At 38.0% G+C, this 23442-nt stretch overlaps 1 protein-coding gene across 2 annotated transcripts in view; it reads left to right on the top strand.

Annotated features, from left to right (window-relative positions):
- The window catches only part of col14a1a (collagen, type XIV, alpha 1a), a 195724-nt gene that overhangs the window by 86498 nt on the left and 85784 nt on the right, over window positions 1-23442 (top strand). For both annotated transcript variants that reach the window (XM_042490363.2, XM_088084067.1), the window contains 7 exons: window positions 2494-2617; window positions 10451-10594; window positions 10923-11087; window positions 11883-11921; window positions 12153-12291; window positions 15402-15544; window positions 18251-18360. In XM_042490363.2, the coding sequence (XP_042346297.2) occupies window positions 2494-2617; window positions 10451-10594; window positions 10923-11087; window positions 11883-11921; window positions 12153-12291; window positions 15402-15544; window positions 18251-18360 (864 nt within the window). The remainder of the gene's footprint in view (window positions 1-2493; window positions 2618-10450; window positions 10595-10922; window positions 11088-11882; window positions 11922-12152; window positions 12292-15401; window positions 15545-18250; window positions 18361-23442) is intronic.

The following is a 23442-nucleotide window of genomic DNA, read 5'->3' as shown; positions in this document are numbered from 1 at the left end:
ACATCCAGTTAGGACACAGTGTAACCTGCAAGCTGTTTCTTCCTTCTTTCTTTGTTGACAGAAATTCTGGATGTAACAGACATTTGTGCAAACAATGAATCTTGACCAACCTGAGTTTACTCTTTATCCTTTCGACCCATGCGGGCTTGGCTCATTTATTGTTTGAGGAATGCTGCTGCTGTTGCCATTAATTGATTCTGGAAGGATGCTTTGGAGCAGAATTTCACCCAATTTTCTTTTGCTGTCCCCTGACAAATCAGCATGACCACACAGCCTTGTATCTATAGAAAAGTTTAGAAAAGTGAGGAGGAACTTTAAACCCCAAGTGAGTCAGTCTTTACTTTCTGGAAAGAATTTTCTTTTTAGTTGCTGCGCAGTATTCGATTAACTCTGCTCATTTGCTGCCACTGTGTTTTGTGCCAGAAAACATTACTTTTCTGGCAGGAGTGGTGATCGTAATAAGTTAAGTCTAGATGCATTAAAAGCTGGAATAGAGTTCAGATGGTTCAAGCATCGACTAATGCGCTATCAGCTTGATTCTACCATGAGCTATCCTTTGAATTACATTCGTACAGTGAATATTACCACCTCCACTGCCTCAGAGGGTTTCTCGTGTATCTGGTTCATCAGTAGTAATGCCAGGCTCTAACTTGGGGCAGTAATTCTCTATTGTCATTGTGAACTAATTTCTTTGTGCTACTTGCCCCTGCATGCCCCCCCGTGCCAGCAGAGCTCAGCTGGTTCATTTGTCATACTGTAGAGGTGCTTGCTAAACCTTTTTCTTTTATTTGTGTAATGTCGGCTGTTACGCAGTTTGCTACCCTTGGTGTGCCCCATAACCCTCTGGCAGTGGGCTACCAAGTGCAAAACACAGGCTGTAATGTGAGAGAATTGGCTGTACAGTAAAGAGAGAGTTTGGCTGGTAAATGTAGGCCTCTCTGAGCCAACAACAGCACCATTAGCAGTCTGGAGGTAATGATAGTTGTTCTCCTCTCTTAGAGAAAGCCAATTAGATTGATTATAGTGCTGATTTGGGAGTTATATATATGTGTATATATATATGTATATATATATATATATATATATATGTATATATTCTGTGAATTTTCACCTACAGACTTGCATAGTTAAGGCTGTAATATTCTAGTTCGACATCGTGGTCTTTTACTTCATCGCTCAGTGTTAAAAATATTAAGGCCACCAGCACTAACCAGTTTAAATAGAGTTGAAACCTGTGACCTACTGCTCTCACCCATTAAACCATGAAAATGTCATCATGTTGGCTTCTTGTGTGTGATGCATAGTTTAATTTGTACAATATTCACTTTGTGGGGCTGTTTCAGCTGCACACCCAATTTGTATAATTACAGTGTTTCCTGCAGCGAACCAAGGCAGCATCTGTTTGATACTGTTGATGCTCTTCTGAGTAAATGCAAAAATTGTAGGTGATAATGGGCTAAGTATTAGGTTTTAGGCCCAAAGCGCAGAAATTTGGCTTCATAGCATTCACAAAATGCCACATAAGGTGCTTGAAATAATTTGCTTTCTTAGTTTTCATTTTGGAGCAAGCTGAATCAAATTTGTACAAACCAAGCAACAACCCCCAGGGGTGAAAAATGAAGCCAATGTGGAAGTGCCAAAAACTGCAGTTCTTTGAATGGCCTTTTGAGGTTGGCTCCCAAAGCAAGTTAGTCCCCAGTGACCCCCATGTTAAAGTCATAGACTGTAAAAATAAAAGACGTAGTCACTGTGACATCTGAGACCTTGAGTTTGGCAGTTTGGCAGTTGCAGTCTCAATTGAGGCCCAGTACAGTTTTCATTAATGTTGAAATTAGCTATAGACAGCAAAACACCTTTTTTAAAAAAATTTTTTTTTTTTTTTTATCAGGCTGTAGACATGTTTATTTCTGCTGTGAAGTTGGGCATTTTGACGTAGGGGTCTGTGGGGATTGACTCACTTTTGAAGCTAGCCTCAAGTGACTACAGTTTTTGGCACTTCCACAATAACTTAATTTTTCAGCCCCGGCAATTGCTGCTTGGTTAAAATGCCCTACTTTACAGCACAAATAAACATGTTTACAGCTGCTACAAAACAGAGTTTTGGTCTCTGTTGCTAATTTTCCCATTCACTGTAAGATGGATGAGTTTTTATGTAACTCACCCATTAAAATTCTTCCAGATATGGTCATCTTGGGTCACTTCTGGCTCCAAAGCCCATGATGATTACAGCAAAAAAGGAAGTCCACAAACCTCAATGGTTGAAGTTGCAGTGGCCAGGTCATTTTTTAAATGCAGTCTGTGGCAATTTTCAGTGGTATTGTTGCTGACATGAGTGTGAGCAGATGATTGAATTTTCATTTTTGGGTGAATGATTCCTTTAACAAAAGTTTAAAACACCAGGGGTCCAGAAGATGAGAATTCAACTTTGGTTAATTTGAATGTTACCTGAACTCATTTTTTCTTGTCTTTCTGTTTCTCTCTGCCTCTCTGCAGGTGGCCATCGCTCAATTTAGTGACGACGCACGGACAGAATTCCAGCTGAGTTCCCATGGCAACAAGGAAGCGCTGCTGGAAGCGATTCAGAGAATCAGATACAAGGGAGGAAACACCAAGACAGGTGAGAGCAGTATGTTATCGGATTAGTGTATACATTTTTCCTGCAATACATAAAGACAGGTAAATTCAGATGTCTGTTTAAGTCGAAATTGATCTCAACCTCTTCACAAAACAATCCCACCACAAGGTCCATTGGTAGCTGTTTGGGAGCTTTCAGTTGTATCACACAGTCATCCTCTGTAGAAAAAGTTTTTCCATTTTTCAGAATACTTGTGCGTATTTGTCCAAAATTTCATTACAACAAGGACAACTCTACATCTTGAAAAAGATTGCATGATTCAAGAATAAACTTTAAACCTTGACTTATCAAAACCAATCTTGATAAGCAAACTTAATAAAAGCATGTGAAATATGGAATATCTTGGAAGATAGAATACTGTGTATACCGATTTCAGGATACTTGTTGAAATGATCACATATTGCAGAGAGGAAGGACTTTTAATTTGGAGTTGCAAACAGTTTGGGGTCGTAATAATGTTGTTACATGTGACAGTTTGGGAACCATCCAGCTGTGCAAGTACACACAAGGTGAATGTCAGTAACTTCTAAGTGTTGATGTGGCTTCACAGGTAATACTAGTTTTCAGAGGACTTGCCTTAAGCCTCAGTCATGGCTCAGTTTTTGTTCCAAGTAATTGTGTCCTTGAGCTCTGCTCTCAGCTCCAGGGCTGATCATCTCCTCACTTATCCCTGCCTCTCACTTCTTACTCCTCTGTCTCCGCTTTCCTCCCCTCAATCTCCTCTACTCGCTTACCAACCTCCTACTGTCCTCTCCTCCCTCATTTTTCTCTTCTTCTCCCTTTTCATTGCTTTCCATCTTTTTCTCTCAGCACTCCTTTTTCTGTCCTGTTTTTCATTTTCTTGTTTTCTCATGTGTTCTTTTTTTTGTCAGTTCCCCCCTACCCCTTATTCACCTATCTGCTGCAGTGTCTTATAGCTTAACAGGTGGATACAGGTGGTGTTTTAGCTGACAGGGCAGTGTGTTTGTGTGTGTATGTGTGTGTGCGTGTGCGTGTGCATGTGCGTGCACAAGGTCTTCAGAAGAACAGAAAATAAACCATGAAATTTCATCTTCCCCTCACAAAGAGCAAGAGGGGGCAGCCAGCTCTCACAAGGTTAGGCTAATGCTCACAGGCTCACAGTATTTCCCTCTCCCCCTTTCTCTTTGTCTCTCACCCACACATGCACACATACACAATTAATCCCCTGGCTCACAAATAATGTCTATTCTTTAGGCTGTTCTTATTTCCAGCTGACACCAATGCAACATATTGTATATATTCATACGTATAATCAAAGCTCCAAATCCTTTTTCTGTGTACGTGCACGATTCTTACCTGCACCATTTTTTACTGCACCATTTGGTGTATTTTTTCTTCTTTCTTGGCACTTTTGACCTGACCATGTACATATTGCCAACTTTTCAACTTACTTTGAAATGAGATAGTCAGCTAACCTATTACCTAGATTTTTTTTGACAGTTAGAATATGAGGAAATATTGAATGTTAAATTGTAAAAGGGAATAATTGTTTTATTGAAAATTGAGCTGAATTTCAAACACTGTTCAGTAAAATAATTTAAGATTTATCATGGTCAAAGTCAGGGTGATTCTGAACAGAATCACACTGAAATCTGTAGCAAACCTTTGAAGGAAAAAAATAATTTATTTAATTTATGAGCGTTAAAAAAAAAATTCAATATTTTCAATGTGTTATAATATTTGAATGAATTATACCTCTTGATTATAAAACATATCTGTTAACTAGAACTTGCTCTTAATTTTGGAGGTTTGGCAGACTATTCATGCAATATATATGTATAATTTAATACAATAAATAATAAAAAAAAAGAAATATGATTGATGTATTTGTAAGATACTTAAGGAAGAGCAGTATTTCAGAATATGAAAAAAAGTTTTAATGCTCTTCCTCTGTGAATCTTGATGCTAAACTGTATAAACACATATACAGTATATTAGGCTGTGATACTCTGTACCTAAACCTCCCTACTTACATCTTACTCCTCTGGTCCACTTACAGACGAATAATGAGTGTCTCTGGCTTGCATTACAACCCCAAAGTTCGCACTCCAAACCCAAACTATTCCCTTTTTTCGTTCTTTAACCTCAGCTTCTCCTCAGAGACCCCATCAGGGCCCCTCACTGGGTCTAAATCCCCCAAAGCCCTCAAATAAAAAACTGTAGCTTTCTGCCTCTTTAACCCCGCGCCTCTGGCACATATATCTGTGTGGATACAACTGCTAGCCAACAAGAAACCCCACAGCTTTAATGCCTCTTTTATGCTTTTACTGTAAATGGCTAGCTTACTTTATATCCCTTGTCCTATATCCCTCAGGTCAAGCAAACACATTGTAAATGCATTTTAAAATGTGCTCAAAGCTATGCATATATCCGCAGTAACGTTACTAAGATTTTGTCAGCTCTAGAAATGATTCATTTGAATCTTTTTTAGGGGCATACAATTGGATAGTAGATGTAGGTTTCTTAATGATGTTTATCTATTCCTAAACATTTTGTTTTGAACCAGCCTGCATCAGCTCTTTGGCAACAGTGCTTCCACTGTAACTATGGCGGATAAGTACTTTGCTCGATGGCACTGCGGAGGTTCACGGAAGAAAGGGCAGCTACTTATTCAGCTTCCCTGCCAACTTCTGGTTGTAAGCCTTCTCTCTCGACCATTTTTATAAACAGTATGTAAATGATGCTGCCTTCTTTAAGACTTTACAGTCGTTTTTTTTCCCAGTGTCAGTACCCTCTCATATAAGTGAGGGCAGAGCATGTTGAGGATTCAGGGTGTTGAAGCTGATATTTAGGGATCTGGCTTTTCATTATGCATTTATTCATTAAGGTATTAGTACGCTTCTGACTGGCTCTGGCTTGGTGAATGACTTATTTAAAGTAGCTGTAATAGTCTTTATCCCTGTATATATATTGTAGTGTGAGTGCGTATGTATGAGTAAGTGTGTGCGTCTTCTGAGATTGATTTTCATGCTCTACATGAGTAATTGTGCTAATCCCCGACACAGCTTGTACAGTATATTCAGATTGAAAAATTGTGAATAAATGTGTGCTTGTGGGCAAATGTGAAGATTTCCATGTGTGTGTCTTAGATGATTGACTTCCAGTACATAAAGTAATATTCTTTTTATCTTTAACTGTGCAGTTATATATTCCCACATTGGATTATTTGAGACATGATTGCCTTTGTTCTATAATTTAAGTTTAGCTGCCCGTCTGACTACTTCAACTGTAGTAATGCAGCTGTGTAAGACCCCCACACAATTTTCAAGGTTTATGAGTATTTTATGAGTTCAGTAGTGGATGTATGAATGGCCAATGGATGAGTTTCACTGACTATAAAAGCCAGTGAGACCCATTCAAAATCCATTGTATATTTTAAATAATACATTTGATGTCCAATTTTATTTCTTGGGAACCTATTGTAACTTTTTAGAGGTTAGAGGATTTTATAGCTCTTAATGTTCACAATAACCCCACAATAACTTATTATTATAACTAATATCACAAGCCATGTTTCCATAAACATATGTTTCTGCACTTTTTGAAGTATCATATTAAAAAAGCAGTATGGAAACCATAAAGTTTGATAAAACTTCCTCAATTGCACAAAAATGTTTTTATGCTTACTTGCGGTGGTCACACTATACCTTTACCTAATTAGTTCTTTCATAGCAAACATTAAAATCATATGAGTGATCTGCTTTTTCCGCTGTTAGCATCTCCTCAGATATCCCCATAATGACAATGGTCTTTGTCTCCAGACAGCATGAAACATGGCCAATACTAGCTTGCCTAATTGAATCAAATTGCAAAAGACTTCTCACTGTTACTCATTATAGATGGGTTACCCCAGATTTCCACCAGATCCGTGTGTGGATCAGATTCGCAAGCCTCCTATTTTTGCGGGATGCCGGATCACTCCACATAAATTTAGTCGAATTTAACACAGAGCAGACAGGAAATTGGTTAGCGATACAACATTAAAACATACTGTTGATGATTAATGACATTTTAATCATCACTTTACCCGGACTTTAAGAAAACGGCAGCATTTTCGAAACAATAACAATGGCATAACATGACAACAACAATCATTTACTGTCCCTGTTATATGGCGACTAATCTCGTCCTCATTTCCAGCTGCTGTTCTGCTTCTTTCAGTTATGCGCTTGGCAATTGAAAGAAAACACAGCTACAGTCTACTCCTAGTCAAACAGATTTCACCTGTAGCCACAAAAGAAAAGAGAGAAAAAGTCTCTTATTTTTCAGTATATTTCACCAACACAATGGTTGCTCTAACAGGAGAGATGCTTTGAACTTTTTTTTTATTTTCTCTTATTGTTTCACTTCTTAAACAAGAGTGAGAAAAACTCTTGGACAGACAGACAGACGGGAGGCTCAATCCGAACTGATATCGATTTTTTTTCATGCACAAAAAAAGTGATGGATCACTGACAGTTGATGGGCTTTTGAACCCAAGATCCACTGACATGTTTTGTTTTTGTTTTTGCTTAACCCTTTTCCACATCTGACCCCTCTTTATTTTCTTCATCCATATCCTTCTCTCTCTCTGTGCCCTCTTACCCGCCCTCTGCTTTCATCTTCCACCACCCATCCAGCCCCTCCTCTGTCTCATACCCCATCTCCTCTGCTCTGTCCTATGTCTCACTTCATGCCTGGCTAGCTGCTGTAATTCCAGTCTCGCCCAGCGTGATCAGAGGACAGTGTAGAAACAGATGTATCACTGGCAGATATCTGACAACACAACACTTTACAGGCCAAGCACTCTATCATTTGTCAGCACTGACAGCTTGGTGAAAATAAAAAACAGGAGGAGGAGGAGGTGGGGATGGAGTCTGAGGGTTTGTTTGGTTCGAAATTGGGAGACAGGGACACCATACACACTCCTACATGTACAAGAAGTGTTTGGTCAACTGAAAGGGCCATTTCCTGCTTTTGTTTTTATTGCAAAGTTTTCTGATCTTTTAATAACTGATACTCACTCTTGAACACACAAGAGGAGTGAGAGGAGAGACTGTTAAAGGACAAAGGAGTTAAGAGGATTAATGGCAGTGATTGTCCATGTAATTATGGAAAGGTCAGGTGGAGATGAGTAAATGAGTTTTCTGAAGTATTAATGCAAATGATGATGGACAGTATGCAAAAACTGGCATTAAATTAAAATGACATACTTGGAGAGACTGTGATCATTGGTTTCCATGCACAAATGTAGTGTATGTGCACACACATTGTCGCCTATATGAGAAGTGTTTAGCAATTAAAGCCATGAAGGACACATTGCAGGTCCCCTTCTCTCTAGGTCAAGTGATTGCACTTTGTTTTATGTCTCTTCATAACAAAAATGAGCATCCTTAATGTTTTCAGAGTTTGTTTCAACACAGCCCAGTCCCCAAACAAATAAGGTTGGCATTATACGTTTCTGCAAACCACAAACATGTAACATTTGAACTTTTCATACATGTCATATCAATGTTTCTAAAGTAATATGCCAGCCGACTCTGTCATCTGAGAGTGGAGGGGATGCTGGATGGTGTGTCACCTTGGCAAGACACCAGCAAAACTGCACACAGACCACTGTTCAAGACCAATAAACAACAAATCCAGTTGTGATTTAGCAAATCACCGCTGTGTCTCCAGTGATTTTTTTTTTTTTTTGTAGCAGCCTGTCCCTGCTTTTTTCCAGCAGTGATTGTGCCCACAAAACCGGGTACTTTAAGCCAAAACATGATCTTTTCTCAACCATAACCAAATAGTTTTATTGCCTAAGTCTAACCACACATTAACCACAGTGTTGTTGGAATATTAAGTTTCAGTGTATTTTTCACATTATAACATTCAAATGTAATGAACAATGCAAGTATTTTTCTGGTGTTTGGGTTGTTCAACAGTAGTCCAGTTTACTTTTTATCAGTAGAGAGAAAGTTCTCTGGAGGCTAATAGATCAACAGAAATATGATTAAAAATACAGCACAAATGAGCATAATGCTTTTGATTTAATCTTTAGCCTTGCTAATGTACTGACTGTTTTGAATTCTATTTTGCAAAACTTCACATGTTTTTTGAGAGGCATGTAGCACAATTGTACAAATGGTATCATTAAATCCACTGACAAGTATGCATCAAAATCACATTGACTGCTTTGTTGTGGGCGGGGATTGAAACCTTTTAAAGCTGTCTAGACAAATTTTTCTGACTGATTAAGTCCATTAGCAGGTGACGTGCACACTGTCAAGAGTTCTTCTAGTTTTAACTTTCTGACAGACTGGATCGAACATTTCCATGTTTGCCTCATCTCTTAGTGTTCACTTCTTATTTAAATACATCAGACACTGTCTGCTTTCTGGCATATTTTAAGTGCATGTAATAATTAGGAAAATTTATTTGTATTAATGTCAGTGGGAGAATAAAGAATACTTGTTTTTATTAATTAGCAAGTACATTACAGTTGTAGCAAAGGTCACAAGCATTCACATCCATGCTAGAGGTGGGGAAGAGGATTCCCTTTAGACTGTTAATGAAGATATCTGTGTTTTCAACAACTCTGGTTTGCCAGCCATTCATTTCTCTGTTTCATAGTCTTGCACCCATGAGGAAATGAAGCTTTATATCAGACGATGGTGTTAAAGTGGCTTAAAGGACCATACAAGTACATCTTGAATTTCATTTTTACTATAAATGTATATGTGATATCAGTTTGTATCATTGGTTAAAATTCATCTAACTTCAATGTGAGAACAATCTTGCAATAACTTGAAAATGGTTTGAGTTTGAAAAAAAAATACTTGGAAGCTTTTATTTTTCCCAGTTGTTATAGTTCAATCACAGACACTTATGTCAAGGAGTTGACCATTTGTAACAAATGTTTATACAGAGGGATTTGGCAGAAAAAACACTGCTGTTTGAGGGAGCTCTCAAAGTATCCGAGCAGCAAGGGGATTCTGCTGAGAGAGCCAGTCCCTTAATAAACATACATGAACATTAAATCAACAGTTCGAAATATCACATATGGAGGAGCCGCGGTATTGGGGCGGTGGGAGAAGCTGCGTCAGCAAAGGGTGCAGGCATGAACGTAATCAGCAGAGTAACAGCCATAAGTGCCAGGTTTTAATATCCTGCTGTAAACCTGCATGAATATGATTGGAAGTCACACACAGTTTTGGGTGAGCCAGTGACTGTTAAGTATAATTAAAACAACTGATGCCAATCAGACAATACATGTGTCGCTTCAGTGCTTGAGCTTCAGGCAGCACATTGATATAATGTTACAAAACATTGACAGAAAAAGCAGATACAATGTCTAATGTGATAAGTTATCTAAATTAAAGGTATGCTAAGCAGAAATGGTCACATACTATTTGTAAAAATGCTTGCTCTTGAAGTTAAAGCCAACCCCAGCTTTGTCCTAGCTATATTTGTGTTTTTTCAGTGCAAAGTCACCACAGAAAAATTTGAAAGAAAGTTGGAAAATACAGACTGCAGAGTCTGCGGATAAATACACCACCACACACTTCTAGTGAGTCATAAGTGATGATTGAGAGCTGCTTTTGTATGAGTATGTATAGTGTTTTTTGGAAAATCCACCATAGTATACATTCAGTTACTACAAGTTTATTTTACAGTTTAACAGAAATAGATGGACTTGGAAAGCAGAAATAAATGGTATGTACAGAAACAGATAGTTTAAATGTTAAGTGTAAAAAGGAATATAGGCTAAACTATGCAAATATACTCGTCTGGTAGTTAAATCAAGAGGTTTCTTTTTGTCTTTGTTAGGTCGGGCCATCAAACATGTGAAGGAATCCATTTTCACCCCAGAGGCTGGAGCTAGAAGAGGTGTTCCTAAAGTTTTGGTTGTTCTAACTGATGGACGTTCGCAAGATGATGTCAACAAAGTGTCTAAGGAGATGCAGATGGATGGTGAGTATTTTATAGACAAAACACAAAAATAAAATCATTGGTAGTTTGTTAAAGTTCTAAAAAAAATTAAATGAAATGCACAATGTGGGATTCATTAACACTGAGAAAGTAAGTTGTGTTTGTTTGTACAGATCAGGCAAGTTAGAGGACAGATCCCCATTTTTCCTCTTAATTCTCTGATGTTTTATACACTATATGTCACATTTTACTGTTTTAGGTTATCAGACTCTTCAACCATTGGTGTAAAAACAGTGTGTTACATTATTCCACTTAATCCTTTCTACCGACTTTAAGCTCTTAATTAATTCTCTTCTTTAACTATTCTCAGGCTATATCATCTTCGCCATTGGCTTTGCGGATGCAGACTACGGGGAGCTGGTGAATATTGCCAGCAAGCCCAGTGAAAGACATGTCTTCTTCGTGGACGATTTGGATGCTGTGAAGAAAATAGAAGAGCAGCTCATTACTTTTGTCTGTGAGGCCGCCACCGCCAGTGAGTAACCCCACTAATGTTTAAAATGAGACAGAGAATTTAGAAAGGTCCTTCAGAAAGGACTCTTTGTGGTGGAGAGAGACAGAGAATGACTCAAAGCAGACCCATTATGCTTTCCCTTATTTTCTGTTTTATATGTTAGATGTTCTTATTAAATGTGGCCGAAGTTTTAAATAATGAAGTAAACTTATATAAAAGTGTGACAAAAACATCCGGCTTCCCATCGTCCTGAATAGTCTAAACAGGTATTGTACTTTTGAATTTAAAGCTGACGTCAGCTCGTGAGAGACGTTACTGCAACTGTTAACATCATATAGCCTACACTGCTACATGCAGTTATATGCTAGCATAAGGGAAACAAGCAATCTTGGTTGCTGTTGTTTTTAATTTTTTCCTGATTTTGGATAGTATTCCTGCTGCATGACCGATTGTATAGATTTTGATTTAGGAGATTTAATGGGTGATTTTTTTTTAGGGTAGAAAGTGCAGCTGTACTCCGTTACAGTCTCTCCCCAAGTTACAATAACGGTGCCGTGATGCTGAGAAACGGAAGACCTTGTGACACTGATCAATCGGTGCAGACTTGGCTTTTTGGGTAGGATGGTTAAAGATACAGGTGATTAAACTGAGCATATAAGACAGAATACAGTATGAGGAAAATACATGTTAACATGTTCAAGTAGAAAAACAAAATACAAGTACAAACTTGACAATAGATATAAAAGATCTCCTTAAAGAGAAAAAAAGAATTAAAAATGTTACAGATGAACTTACAGGCTCTTTTGTGTCTTTCAGCCTGCCCGTCTGTTTTAATGAGTGGTAACACAATGGCAGGTAAGAGGTGCAAATGACAAGAAAAAATGCATATATACTGTACAACAGTCACACAGGTCCACCCAGTGTATCTAACCTTGATGGAAAGCTAATTATGATGATGATGATAATAACATAATTATGGTGCACACTGTCTGGGCATGAATCATGGTAATAAGAGTGATCACATGGAGGAAGAGGAGGATGCCATTTGTGATGAGGATGAAGGGAATGATGATTTGTCTCTTGCAGGTTTCCGTATGATGGAGAAGTTTGGTCTCGTAGAGAAAGAGTACAGCACCATACCTGGAGTTTCTTTGGAGCCGGGTTCATTTAACAGCTTTCCCTGTTACAGATTACACCGAGACGCCCTTGTGTCACAGCCCACAAAGTGAGTATATTAGCTCATCAGATCTGAAATCACGGTTTACAGTACATGTTCAGCTGACTCATAAATGCAATCTGTTAACCATGGCTAACACAAGTCCTGAAGCAGCCAAGTAAACATTTATCCAGTCACTGTTGTCATCGAGTTCAAGATCACTCTGAGAAGAAACTCAAGGAACAAACACACAAAGCTATAAAAAAGGCTTATTTGCTCTGTAAGAGGAATCATGACACAACACATTTTTGCTTAATCATGAATAGAATCTGCAAATGTCTGCATGTTAAGTTCATCATTTCTTCCATACACCATCTCCATGAAAGCCATAAATTATTAATTTCAACAGAGTGCGTGCTAAATTATGCTCATTTTCAGATCCATGCCTGTATTATGGTTTTCTACTAGAACATGTTTACATGCTTTAATATTCAAAAAACACTTTATTTTCATTATATTGTCTGCGCTGGAATATCTGTATTCACCCTCTGTCTGAGACGCTCAGTTTTAGTGTCCTTCAATCAAATTTATCAATCAAGTTTATTTATAAAGCACCTTTAAGAAGACAGCAGTCGATCAAAGTGCTGCACATAGGATACAGAAGTAAGAAATAAATAGATAAATTACAATAAAAACAATAAAATTAAAACACTAAAATAAAAACAGTAAAAGTAGAAAAACTGCAGTGCCTGTGATTTGTGGGCTCATTTATGAAACGCCAGGGAGAAAAAGAAGTCCTTATTGTCAAGCCTAAATTCTGAAAAAGCCCTGTCTTGTCTGTATCTTGGCGTGTCTACACAATCATTACAGCCAGGTTAATGATTGTAACGGAGCATAGCGGCACTTTCTATGGTAAAAAATCACCAATAAAAGCCTCTAAACCAAAATCTTCACAAACTGACACGTTCCAGTTGTAAGTTTATCCAAAATCTGGGAAAATTTAACAACACTGGCAACCAATTTTACATATTTTTCCTGACGATAGCATGTCGCTTCATGTAGCAGTGTAGGCTAGGTAATGTACACTCTTGCAGTAGCCTGTCTATTGCAGATGATCATATGAAGACATCTGACATGAGCTGACATCAGCTTGTCTCCAAAACAGAAAAAAACACATTGGAAACTGAGTAATCAGAATGATGCAGGTTTTTCTCACGGGGATTACTTTTACATATTTTACATATTATTTGAAAATTTGGCCACATTGAAAATGAAGGCTGTAACATTATATACATTACAGAAAATAAGAAAAAAACCACAGTCAGTCCCCTTTAAGTTTCTTCTTTGTTACAGAGAGGTATTTGATCCTCCTCCACTGTTTATCCATCTATGTTTGCTTGCTAAGTGACTCTCCCTTCCTCCTCTGGATGTGGGGAGTGGTGACCGTCAGCGGGACACAACACCAGAGCACTTTGAATCATCAGCCAGCAGGACACACAGGATCCTACAACTATTTAACAGTCCTGCCAATGAAAATGTCCCAACTTTCTGGCTAATAGTAAAGCGATGGGGAGCTAACATGAAAGACAACGTGACAACGATTTTTCCTTTATCTTTTTTTGGAATAACTTTTTAGGACACAAAGGTTTAAGTCCCGCTCATAGCGCCTGGGCTGTGTAATACAAACTATCTTGCACGTCCCACAATCAGTATTTGCCCCCTATTGCTGATGACAACAAGCAGTGTAATTGAATATTGTAGAATTTGAGCCATTCACCATTGAAATACTGTTGAAAAAGGACTGTATTTCCATATATAGTTGCCAGACTCTTAGTGACACTAATTTATCTGATGAATTCATGTACATAGACTCTGTGTGCCCATAAGATTTATTTCAGTTTAAAGTGTTTTTCAAAACTTACAGAGAATGTCGTTTTTACAAATGGTGGAATTTCTCCAATAAAAAAGGAAATGTACGGAAAGCTGAGAGCAGAAGCAGATTATTGCAGTAATATATCAAACATGCAGTTTCCACTAATCCCTGCAATTCCTACTGCCAATTAGCACAAAAAGCAAATTGGCAATTTCAGATCATTTTCTTTCAGGGCCTCAAAAGCTCAATTGTAGAATTTTTTTTTTTTTTTTTTTTTTTTTCAAAATAATCACAGCCTGCAAAAACTGCATCTCCAGCATTCTCTAAGCTTCTGGGAGGCTCTACAGTATGCATGAAAAACAAAACACATAGATAAGTGCACTTATTAACATTTACTGCATGTGCCACCATGGAACAGAGTCTGTGTGAGCAACAAAGAATAACCCCCACAAATATCTTCTAAAATTATAGATTGTCTGCTTTCTGCATATGGAAATACACTGTAGATCTTGCTGTCTATCTCTTTAAATTCTATCTAATTTTCATTGCTCACACAGGACAGTTTTAGGACCTATTATAGCGTCAAATTTTATTAGACCGTGCCCAATCAGTAAGTATCAATAAAAGATTAAAGGTGCTAAGGTCCTGTCTTCAGGTCTCATTAAGATTTCACCTTGTGCATTTCAAGTGGGTTTCAAATTGCAGATTTAAACTGTGACCAAAAGTAATTAAGAGGCTTCACAGCATAAGGAGACGCTGGACACAAATGCCTGAAAAATGTTCACTGGGATGCATGCAGGTGCAGGTTAGAGGTCAGAACTTTTCCCTAGGACTGCACTGCAGGAAAGTATTCAAGTATGAAACCCATGCACACAAACACTTACAGTAACAGGAGCATGAGTGGCTTCAAATGTGCTTCTGTAATGTCTTTCTTTCTATAATGTTGTCAGTTTGGAGATTCTCTTGGTTTTCTTACAGTCAACCAGCTTTAACTTTAGCTTTCTGCTCTATGATTGTTCACTCTGTGAAAAATGACATTGACGAGTTCTCTGAAAAGTTGAAGCTGAGATAATTTGAACCTGAAGTGCTGGAAGGCAGCTGCAAAAAAAAGGCTCGGCTTTGAGATCAAAAAGAGGCTTGCACTCGGAGACAGTCTCAGGCAGCCGAAAGCACTCTAAAAGCATTCACAAGAGCTGAAAAGAGACAATGGCACTTTGGAAAAGACACCTGTGGATACATGCCTTTAGGGCTCAGCCAAGCTCACTATATGTGTGTGTGTGTGTATGTTCTCTCATGTGTGTACCAGGTACCTTCACCCTGAAGGTTTACCCTCTGACTACACCATTTCTATGATGCTCCGGCTTCTTCCTGAGACCCCGCAGGAGCCCTTTGCATTGTGGGAAATCCTTAACAGGGACAACGAGCCATTAGTGGGATTAATCCTGGACAGTAAGTTGTGTTTTGTTTTTTGTTTGTTTGTTGTTGTTGTTGTTGTTTGTACCTTCAAGTACTTACTGCTCCAGGTCACCTGAGAGATCACCTGCTATCCAGTAGACTCATATTCATAAATACATAAAGACAAAAACATTAATGGAGAACACCTTAACAAATCTGGATAATACATGTGGTGACAAGAAAAAAAAGATGAAATTGCAAGTGTACACATACACAGATAAATATAAACATCTACATAAAAACATATAGCCCCAATGTACAGTACTAGAAAACCGCTAAAAAACCAATGTGAATAGCACTAGTTTCAGATGAAAACCTAGTGTACAGTACCTAGAGTCAGTCAGAACCACCTGAATATCATGGCAGAAGATCAGTTTGTTTTTCTTCTCATACATTATCTCTTATCCAGCACCAAGCCTATTTGTATCTGGATGTGCGTGTTTTTTTGAACTTTTAGCATCATCAAATCAAAACAGCGGATGCTAATAATGCCGCAGGTTGTAGAAGTGTGGCAGCAGAAAAATCTTTGCTTTTTTTATCCAATATAATATACCTCTAGATAAGCAATGTTTTCATCTCACCTGTGTATCCTCAATCATTAATGACATGTAGAGATACCAGAGCACTTCTGTTAGCCTGTCCTGAATGGGAGAATCTGAGTACACACCATGATTGCAGACACAGAGGTGTTGATCCCCGTGTGCATTAGAGTCAGTAACTGGAGATCACAGTTTAATATAAAGCCAGTGTTTCTCAAAGCCAAAGCAGATGGGATGATGGTGTCATAGGATCGACCATGGTGCAGTGGCTGTGTTTGAATCCGACTGCGGTAAGTGATGTTACAGAAACACTGCACACTGGGTGAACTCTCACCAGGCGTCAACCTTTACAAGTGTTTCGGACACTGACTTGGAGGAGGCCCAGGGCAGACCCCTGACCTGCTGTGGAGATTATATTAGCAGTTGCGATGGATGCTCTTGAAATCCACAGGAGTATCCGGAGTAAGTTGAAGGGAAAAGTGATTTTGCAAGAAAAATTAAGCTTCATCTCAAAGTCCAATGGCCTTAGAAGCCTGTAGACTTTGGAGAAACAGCTACAAACTCAAGAAACTGAAGGCACTCCCTCCCATACCATACTTGACCTAATTTTGGATAGGCCAGTTATATTTTTTGTGTTTTGTGTTGTTCAGTGCAGTTTTTTTCAATTCAAGGAGATAAAAGGCACTTCAACTCCAGTTATTGGTATTGTTTTGATTTTCAAAGAGTATTCATTGATTGCCCAGCGTGTTATTCATGCTGAGTGTTGGATGGCTGTCTTACAGCCTACACATAGACTCCTCTCTGCAGCTGCTGCCAGGCAGAATTAGCTTCTTGATGACCAAAGACATCCAAAGCAAGATGAGGTGAAGGCAGAGAATGGAGGATTGTTTTTCTCAGGAGATGAAGGGCACTACACCAACTCAAGTTGATTTGTTTTGATTTGCAATTTTTGCTTTTTTTGTTATTTTTATTGACAAAAGCTCCAAGAACTGATTGACTTCCCACCTCAGTGACTAATGTTCTCCTGTTTTGCACATTTTCAGTAAAGATTTATTTCTATGGAAGTAATTTGTCTGGTGATTGTTTAAGTGACTGTTTTATATTGGCTCAGCCAATATGATCTATGATGCCAAGTCTAACTGAAAACAGGTGACACATTTTAAAACATGTAACTTTGTTCTGTCCTTTCTCTAGAGTACGAGTGAAATAATCAGGATAATGTTCATACAATATGTTCTGTATATACTGTACATATGTAATAAACCACAACTGTTATGTTCTGGAAAAGCTTGATAATGCAACATGAGAACTGCTTAAAGATGACCTTGCAAAATGTGCAGGGACCCTGCACTTTGTTTTGTTTTGCTTTTCATGGTGACCCCTATACAGTTAAGCAACAACAACAATAAAACATGAATTGTTGTTTGAATATATTGTATATTTAATTGTTCAGAAGGATCCCTAACTTGTTCATGTTTAATGCGCTGAAATTTCAAACAAAAGTGAGAAAAAAAAGGTAATGATGTTATGGCACACCGGCATGATGACAGTAAATTGCTCCAGAGGTTTAAAAAAAAATCTTAAAATATTTTGACAAAAGTTGTACCAATATTATATTTGTGACATGTCAGAGGTTATAAAGCAACAAAGTAGTCAGCATGCTTACTTAAATAATCATGTTATTGCGCACAGACTGAAGCAAAAATAGCGTTAGACAATAGACAATTTCAGAGACAGTTTTTATTGACTTAATACAAACTCATCGTTCTTATTGACACCATTTCCCTTCACATACATTATTAGAATAATGGGGAAGAACTTGATTCGCTATATTACAGGGTTTTTCAAATGAAAGATGAAAGGGATTTTATACCAAAGTCACAATGAAATGAAATGAAATGATCACTTTTACCAGTCAAATGACATCTTATCAATTTTGTATTTTTCAACAGTAAAATAAGGAATGCAGACAAAGCAGCACAGAGATCAAGTTGTTTAATGCTAATATTATCCAGCTCATTTAGTTCACTGTTGTTACAAGCCAGGTCTTTATTTGAGGGGTCAGAGACAATATAGTGTGTACAAGGCAAGTTTCTACTTGATGTGAACATCAACCTTTTTTATTCTCCCTCACCACCGACTCTGTCTTTGCCCCCCGCAGACTCTGGAAAGACCTTGACGTTCTTCAACTACGACTACAAAGGAGACTTCCAGACCGTCACCTTTGAAGGAACTGAAATCAAAAAAATCTTCCATGGCAGCTTCCACAAGGTAAGTCCTCAATATATTTGTGCTTAAAATTATTAAAGTGATGAAATGGATGAATAATTTTGAGCTTTTTATAAAGTTTTATTCTAATGTGCTTACTTCTGTATTACATTATTATAGGAATATAGGAAGCGGTTTTGAGCTGCTGGTTTGAATACATAAGCAGTTGTAAAGACAAAAAAGTTATGTAATTACTGAAATTCAACGTCAGTCATACTGATTTGAAAATCAGCGTTATTCTACTCAGAGAACTTAATCAACAGTGCCTACATTTGTCAGTTTACTCTACATATTAGGATCACACGTACAAACCGTCATTACAACATTTTGGTAATAGCTTTTCAGACAAATATTCAGATCTTCTGCATTACAACTCTGCGTAGCATGAGCAGACAGATGGAGCAAAAGCTTTCTGTCCAGCCGTTGATAAAGAGACAAAAATGAGAAAGATAGACTGTATTTTGATGTTTTTGAAGTGGTGCAGCCTTCTGGGTGGTTTTGTCCGTGGCTCTCAGGCTGTATTTTTTCTCTTGACCTGTCAACACTGCTGTGATGAGTGTGTGTGCAGGTGATGATAACCCTCCTCTCTCTTCTGTCTCTCCCTCCCACTCTCCACTGCTTTCTCTACACCCATTTTACTTTTTAAACTAGTGGAGTGTATAGAGTGGGAGTAAAACTGCAGATTTCATCACCCTTTCAGATCTCTGTGTGGTCTCATATGATGAACTTATACGGGACATTTGTCATTATATCTAACATTTAGGGACCAAATAGCTAAAAAAAAAAAATAAATCAGTAGATAAAGAGATTTCCCTATAACCCTTTTACCAAACATGAATGTTACATAAATCACATGATTGTAATACCTCCAACAAAGTACATTTGATGTAGACCAGATTTCATTGCCATAGAAGTAACTGTAAGTGGATTTACAACATGGTGCTCAAAGTTTTGACTACTGAGTCCCAAATTAGGGAGCAAACATATAATCGAGGGCCACACAGGAAAAGAGCAGTTGCAACTTGTCCATAGAAATTGCAAACTTCAGCCAACGGCACTAGCATTGTAATGCATGACACTCCTGAGATGTTGCCAATCAGCTTTCTACGGGTTGTCATCCCTTATTAGGAGACGCTTATTAGGAGGGCGCAGTTCGATACAGTCTCCTAGTAGTGTATTAAATGTAATGTATTGAATTGGCCTACAGATTATTAGAACAAAATGCATGCATCTCGTGACGTTCGGGGGCCGCACAAAATGTTTTTGAGGGCCGCCGTTGGCCCACATTCCCCACTTTGAGCAACAGTGATCTGCAACATCTTTATAGCCAACACTCTTTGGTATGTGTGGTAGTTTACCTGACTTTGTTGTCACATTATCACTATTCCCTTTTGACCTCTGACTGGACCACCAGAGAGGATAGTAGTTTGTCCTCCAGCTGATTCTCTGACAAAGACGTTTCATATATGCCTCAATCACTGGAATTCTATCCAAATATATTTATGTAAATTATGTTTTGGCAAATTAGTCAGACTGAATTGAAATGGCATTTTTTGACATTCTCCAAAAAAAAGACAATTTTCTGCTCACTTGGGACGAGAAACTGTTTTGTGAAAAAATAAATTATGGAATAAATAGTGAGGCAAATGCCTCAACTGAATAAATAATAACATTGGTTTAGCCTCAAAAGGCCTAGTGAATGACAAATTCATCTTGCAAACACTTTGTCATGAAATATCACATTAGTTTAAACAAACAAACAAACAAAAAAATTTGCCGAATAATAATAAATTCTTTTGTCTTTGTGGAAGTGTTCTTTGAATTAGGAGATATATTTACTTCAGCAGGGCTCATAGAAATGTTTGTTACACTTAAAAGAGTGGGTAACATTTGCTTGAAAAATGGATGGAAACACAACTTTAAATTTCATGGAGTCCAGCCACAGTCTTTGTAGATAGTATTTATTTGGTATAGAGGGGCTGTTGTGTACTTTATTTGTTAAAACTCCCTCTGGATTTTGCTGGAAAAAAAACAACACCAGCCCACCAAGTCTCTGTCTTTCTATTATCTCAATTCTCAAAATGTCAGGGAGTAGCTGTCCATCATTCTCTGGGCCCTTTTGTCTTCTTCCATTGTTTTCTGTCTCTGCTGGAGAACATGACAATGTTGAGAGAGGGAACAGATGCAGAAGACTGCCTGGCCAGAGGAAGTGTTCGTCTCTGCTTAGACAGGATGACAAGTGAATAAGAGGAGCGTACTTGTGCGTGTTCATGTTTGTGTGTCAGTTATAAAGGGATTACCATATGAAGACGCCTTGTGTGAAAGCAGGAATACCCAGCAGGATCTGTCACCGCTCAGTGAAGCACGCACAGACACACAGACTGAGAGAAACTCAGAAAACAAACAGGTGAAGGAGGGAGGAAAAGGAGCAAAGGAAGAAATGGATATGACAGTGAGCTTGAGACACAAAGAGGAGCACAGACAGGAAACTGCAGGGACAAACAGAGACATGTAGACATAGAGAGGAGAAGTGAAAGTTATCCTCAGCATAACTCACATATCGCTCAGAGCTATAACACACTCCAGAAGTGTATCAACACGTTCTGTATCTCCCTAAATGATTGAATGCCTCATGTTAAAAATGTTAGAGAGCACTTAAAGCTGTCCATTTGCTCTGTAAAAATTTACACTCAGGAAATTTGCAGCAGTGCCTGTGGAGCTTTCACAGAGTGAAATTCAAAATTCACAACTAATTCATTCTCCTATAAATGGTTATTGTAAAGCTGTTTTCAAAAATGTTGGTGGCTTCCTGGATAGGAGACGAGGAGATGATGATGTAGAAACAAAAGCAGCAACTAGAAGTAAATGTGTTGTTCCCGTTGGAGGGACAGGTTTGGGAAGACTTAAGCTGTTTGTTTGTGAAAGGAAAGGAGGAGACGGTGTGGCTGACAAAGTAATGTGGTGGTTGGATCTGTTTTCCTGACGATTAACAGCTTGATGATTAATCCAGATAGATCCACACACTGCAAAGTGAAATATAAAATGTGTGCTGACAGTAGTTTGGAATATTTTCATGATATTAGTTTTAAAAGCTTTTCAAACTTTGTCTCTGAGCTTGTTTGTATTCAGCTACAGACGTTCAGCACATTTTTGTTTTGATAGGGTAAAAGAGTACAATAAACTCGTCCCCTTTATCTGGATTTGGGTTGTAGGAGACTGATGAGGTTGGAGGATTTAGAGAATCACAAAATAGTGAAGGGAAATACTGTCCATGATTGATACTGAACACAAATATAAATAGGACACTTATATTTTTGATACCGGTTTTCATGAAGTAAAAAAAAGATCAGATTTTTTTCTGTGCCCCCAAAAGACTTTTCTCTCTCAAATTTTGGTCACAAATTAGGTAGAAGCCATGTCAGTAAGCACAATTGGATGTCCTGCCAGATTTCTGGCAACGACATTGGAGACGGCTTATGGTAGTGAAATAACAATTTGGCTCATGGGCAGCAGCTCTGGTGGACAGTCACAATGGCACACTCCTTTAAAACTTCATCTGTGACATTGTGTTGTGTGATCAACCTTCACATTTAGAGTGTCCTTTTGTTGTGACCACCCTAAGGCACACCTGGGTAATAACCCTGCTGTTTGATCAGCATCTTGATCTGTCACACCTGTCAGGTGGATGGATTATCGTGAAAAAGGAGAAGTGCAGATTTTAAAAAATTTATACATAACATTTTTGAGACAAAAGTCACACTTTGAACATAGAAACCCAAGTATATTTTGCCTGCAGCTGGAAGTACAGCATCAGTGTCACATACACTAGCATTCGCAAATCAAGACACAGTACTATCAGTGTGAGATATAAGTATTACTTTACTTCAGTCAGAGTAACCTGGAGAGAAAAAATAGTAGCTCAGGACCAACCCTTTTTCAAAGTAACATTTCAAAGAATTAAGCTTGTAACCCGAAGCAACACCTGGAATTACACTTGAGTTGCCTATCAACACTGCAAATGGTTCTTGTTTTTTTTTAAACATATTCATCATGAAAATTGTTTTCACAAATACCAGACGGAGATATATAGAGCTAACTTTTTTTTTTCGATTGTAATTGTAAAAAAAAGTTGCAGTTGCCAAATTAGTCATTAAACACTGTTAAGTGTGCAGCTGTGATGAAACGTTTAAAAGTTAAAACGGCAGCTTGTTAATAATTACTTTTAAAGTTTTATGATTCCATTTGGAAGCAGCATTTTAGGGTTTATTGTGCAAATATTGCTGATAAGAAAAGACAGGAGATGGGAAAACACTCAGTGTACATACACAGGCGAAGAAAAAGTGCATATGTATAAAACCATAGCTGCATAGATGTAAATGCTGAAACAATCAGAATGTGCTCCAAAAAAATCGCACAAACTTTAGAGGCAACCATTCACTTACAAAAATCACACTGCACACACACACACTCCATCAAGCAAGTATAAGCGAGCACGCTAGTGCAGATCAGAGACAGCCAAGTCAGCAGAAATATTGATGGCCTCATCTACTTCAACCCACATTATCTACAATGCATGTTTAAAAACTGCCATAACAATTTAAGTGTGTGTGTATTTGTCTGAGCGCCAGTTTTCCAGTCCGATCATCATAGCAGGCAATTCTTCATTTTGTGTTAAGAAGTTACCAAGAGGTGAAACAAGTGAATATCCTAGTTCCAGGTCTCATATATGTTTCTCCCCAGTTCATCCTTGCCTTCCCTCTTCTTTCATATTTTGTTAAGTTTTTAATCCTTACTCTAGTGTGAACTCATTCATGTCTTGCAATCTGCCATAAAGTATACTTTTAAAAAACAATAGTTTTCATTTTCTCATGACAGTAAGTCACTCTGCATTGAGTGATAAATACACCCAGAGCACAAAACTATTTAAGAAAGTCCAAGCTGTCTAAAATTAGGCATTATTCCTGTTGATTTTTCCTTGTTTTGACATTTTTATTCAGTGAAGAGAATGTTAAGCTGATAGCTGAGTGTTTTTCTGGATTTTTGCTATCAAAGTACAACAGAGTTGCAATTTAATTTGCAAGATTA

Source organism: Plectropomus leopardus, chromosome 11 (genome assembly GCF_026936395.1).
Source record: "Plectropomus leopardus strain MGB_pleo_1.0 chromosome 11, ASM2693639v1, whole genome shotgun sequence".
NCBI lineage: Eukaryota > Metazoa > Chordata > Actinopteri > Perciformes > Serranidae > Plectropomus > Plectropomus leopardus.
This window is presented reverse-complemented; position numbering and strand designations above follow the sequence as displayed.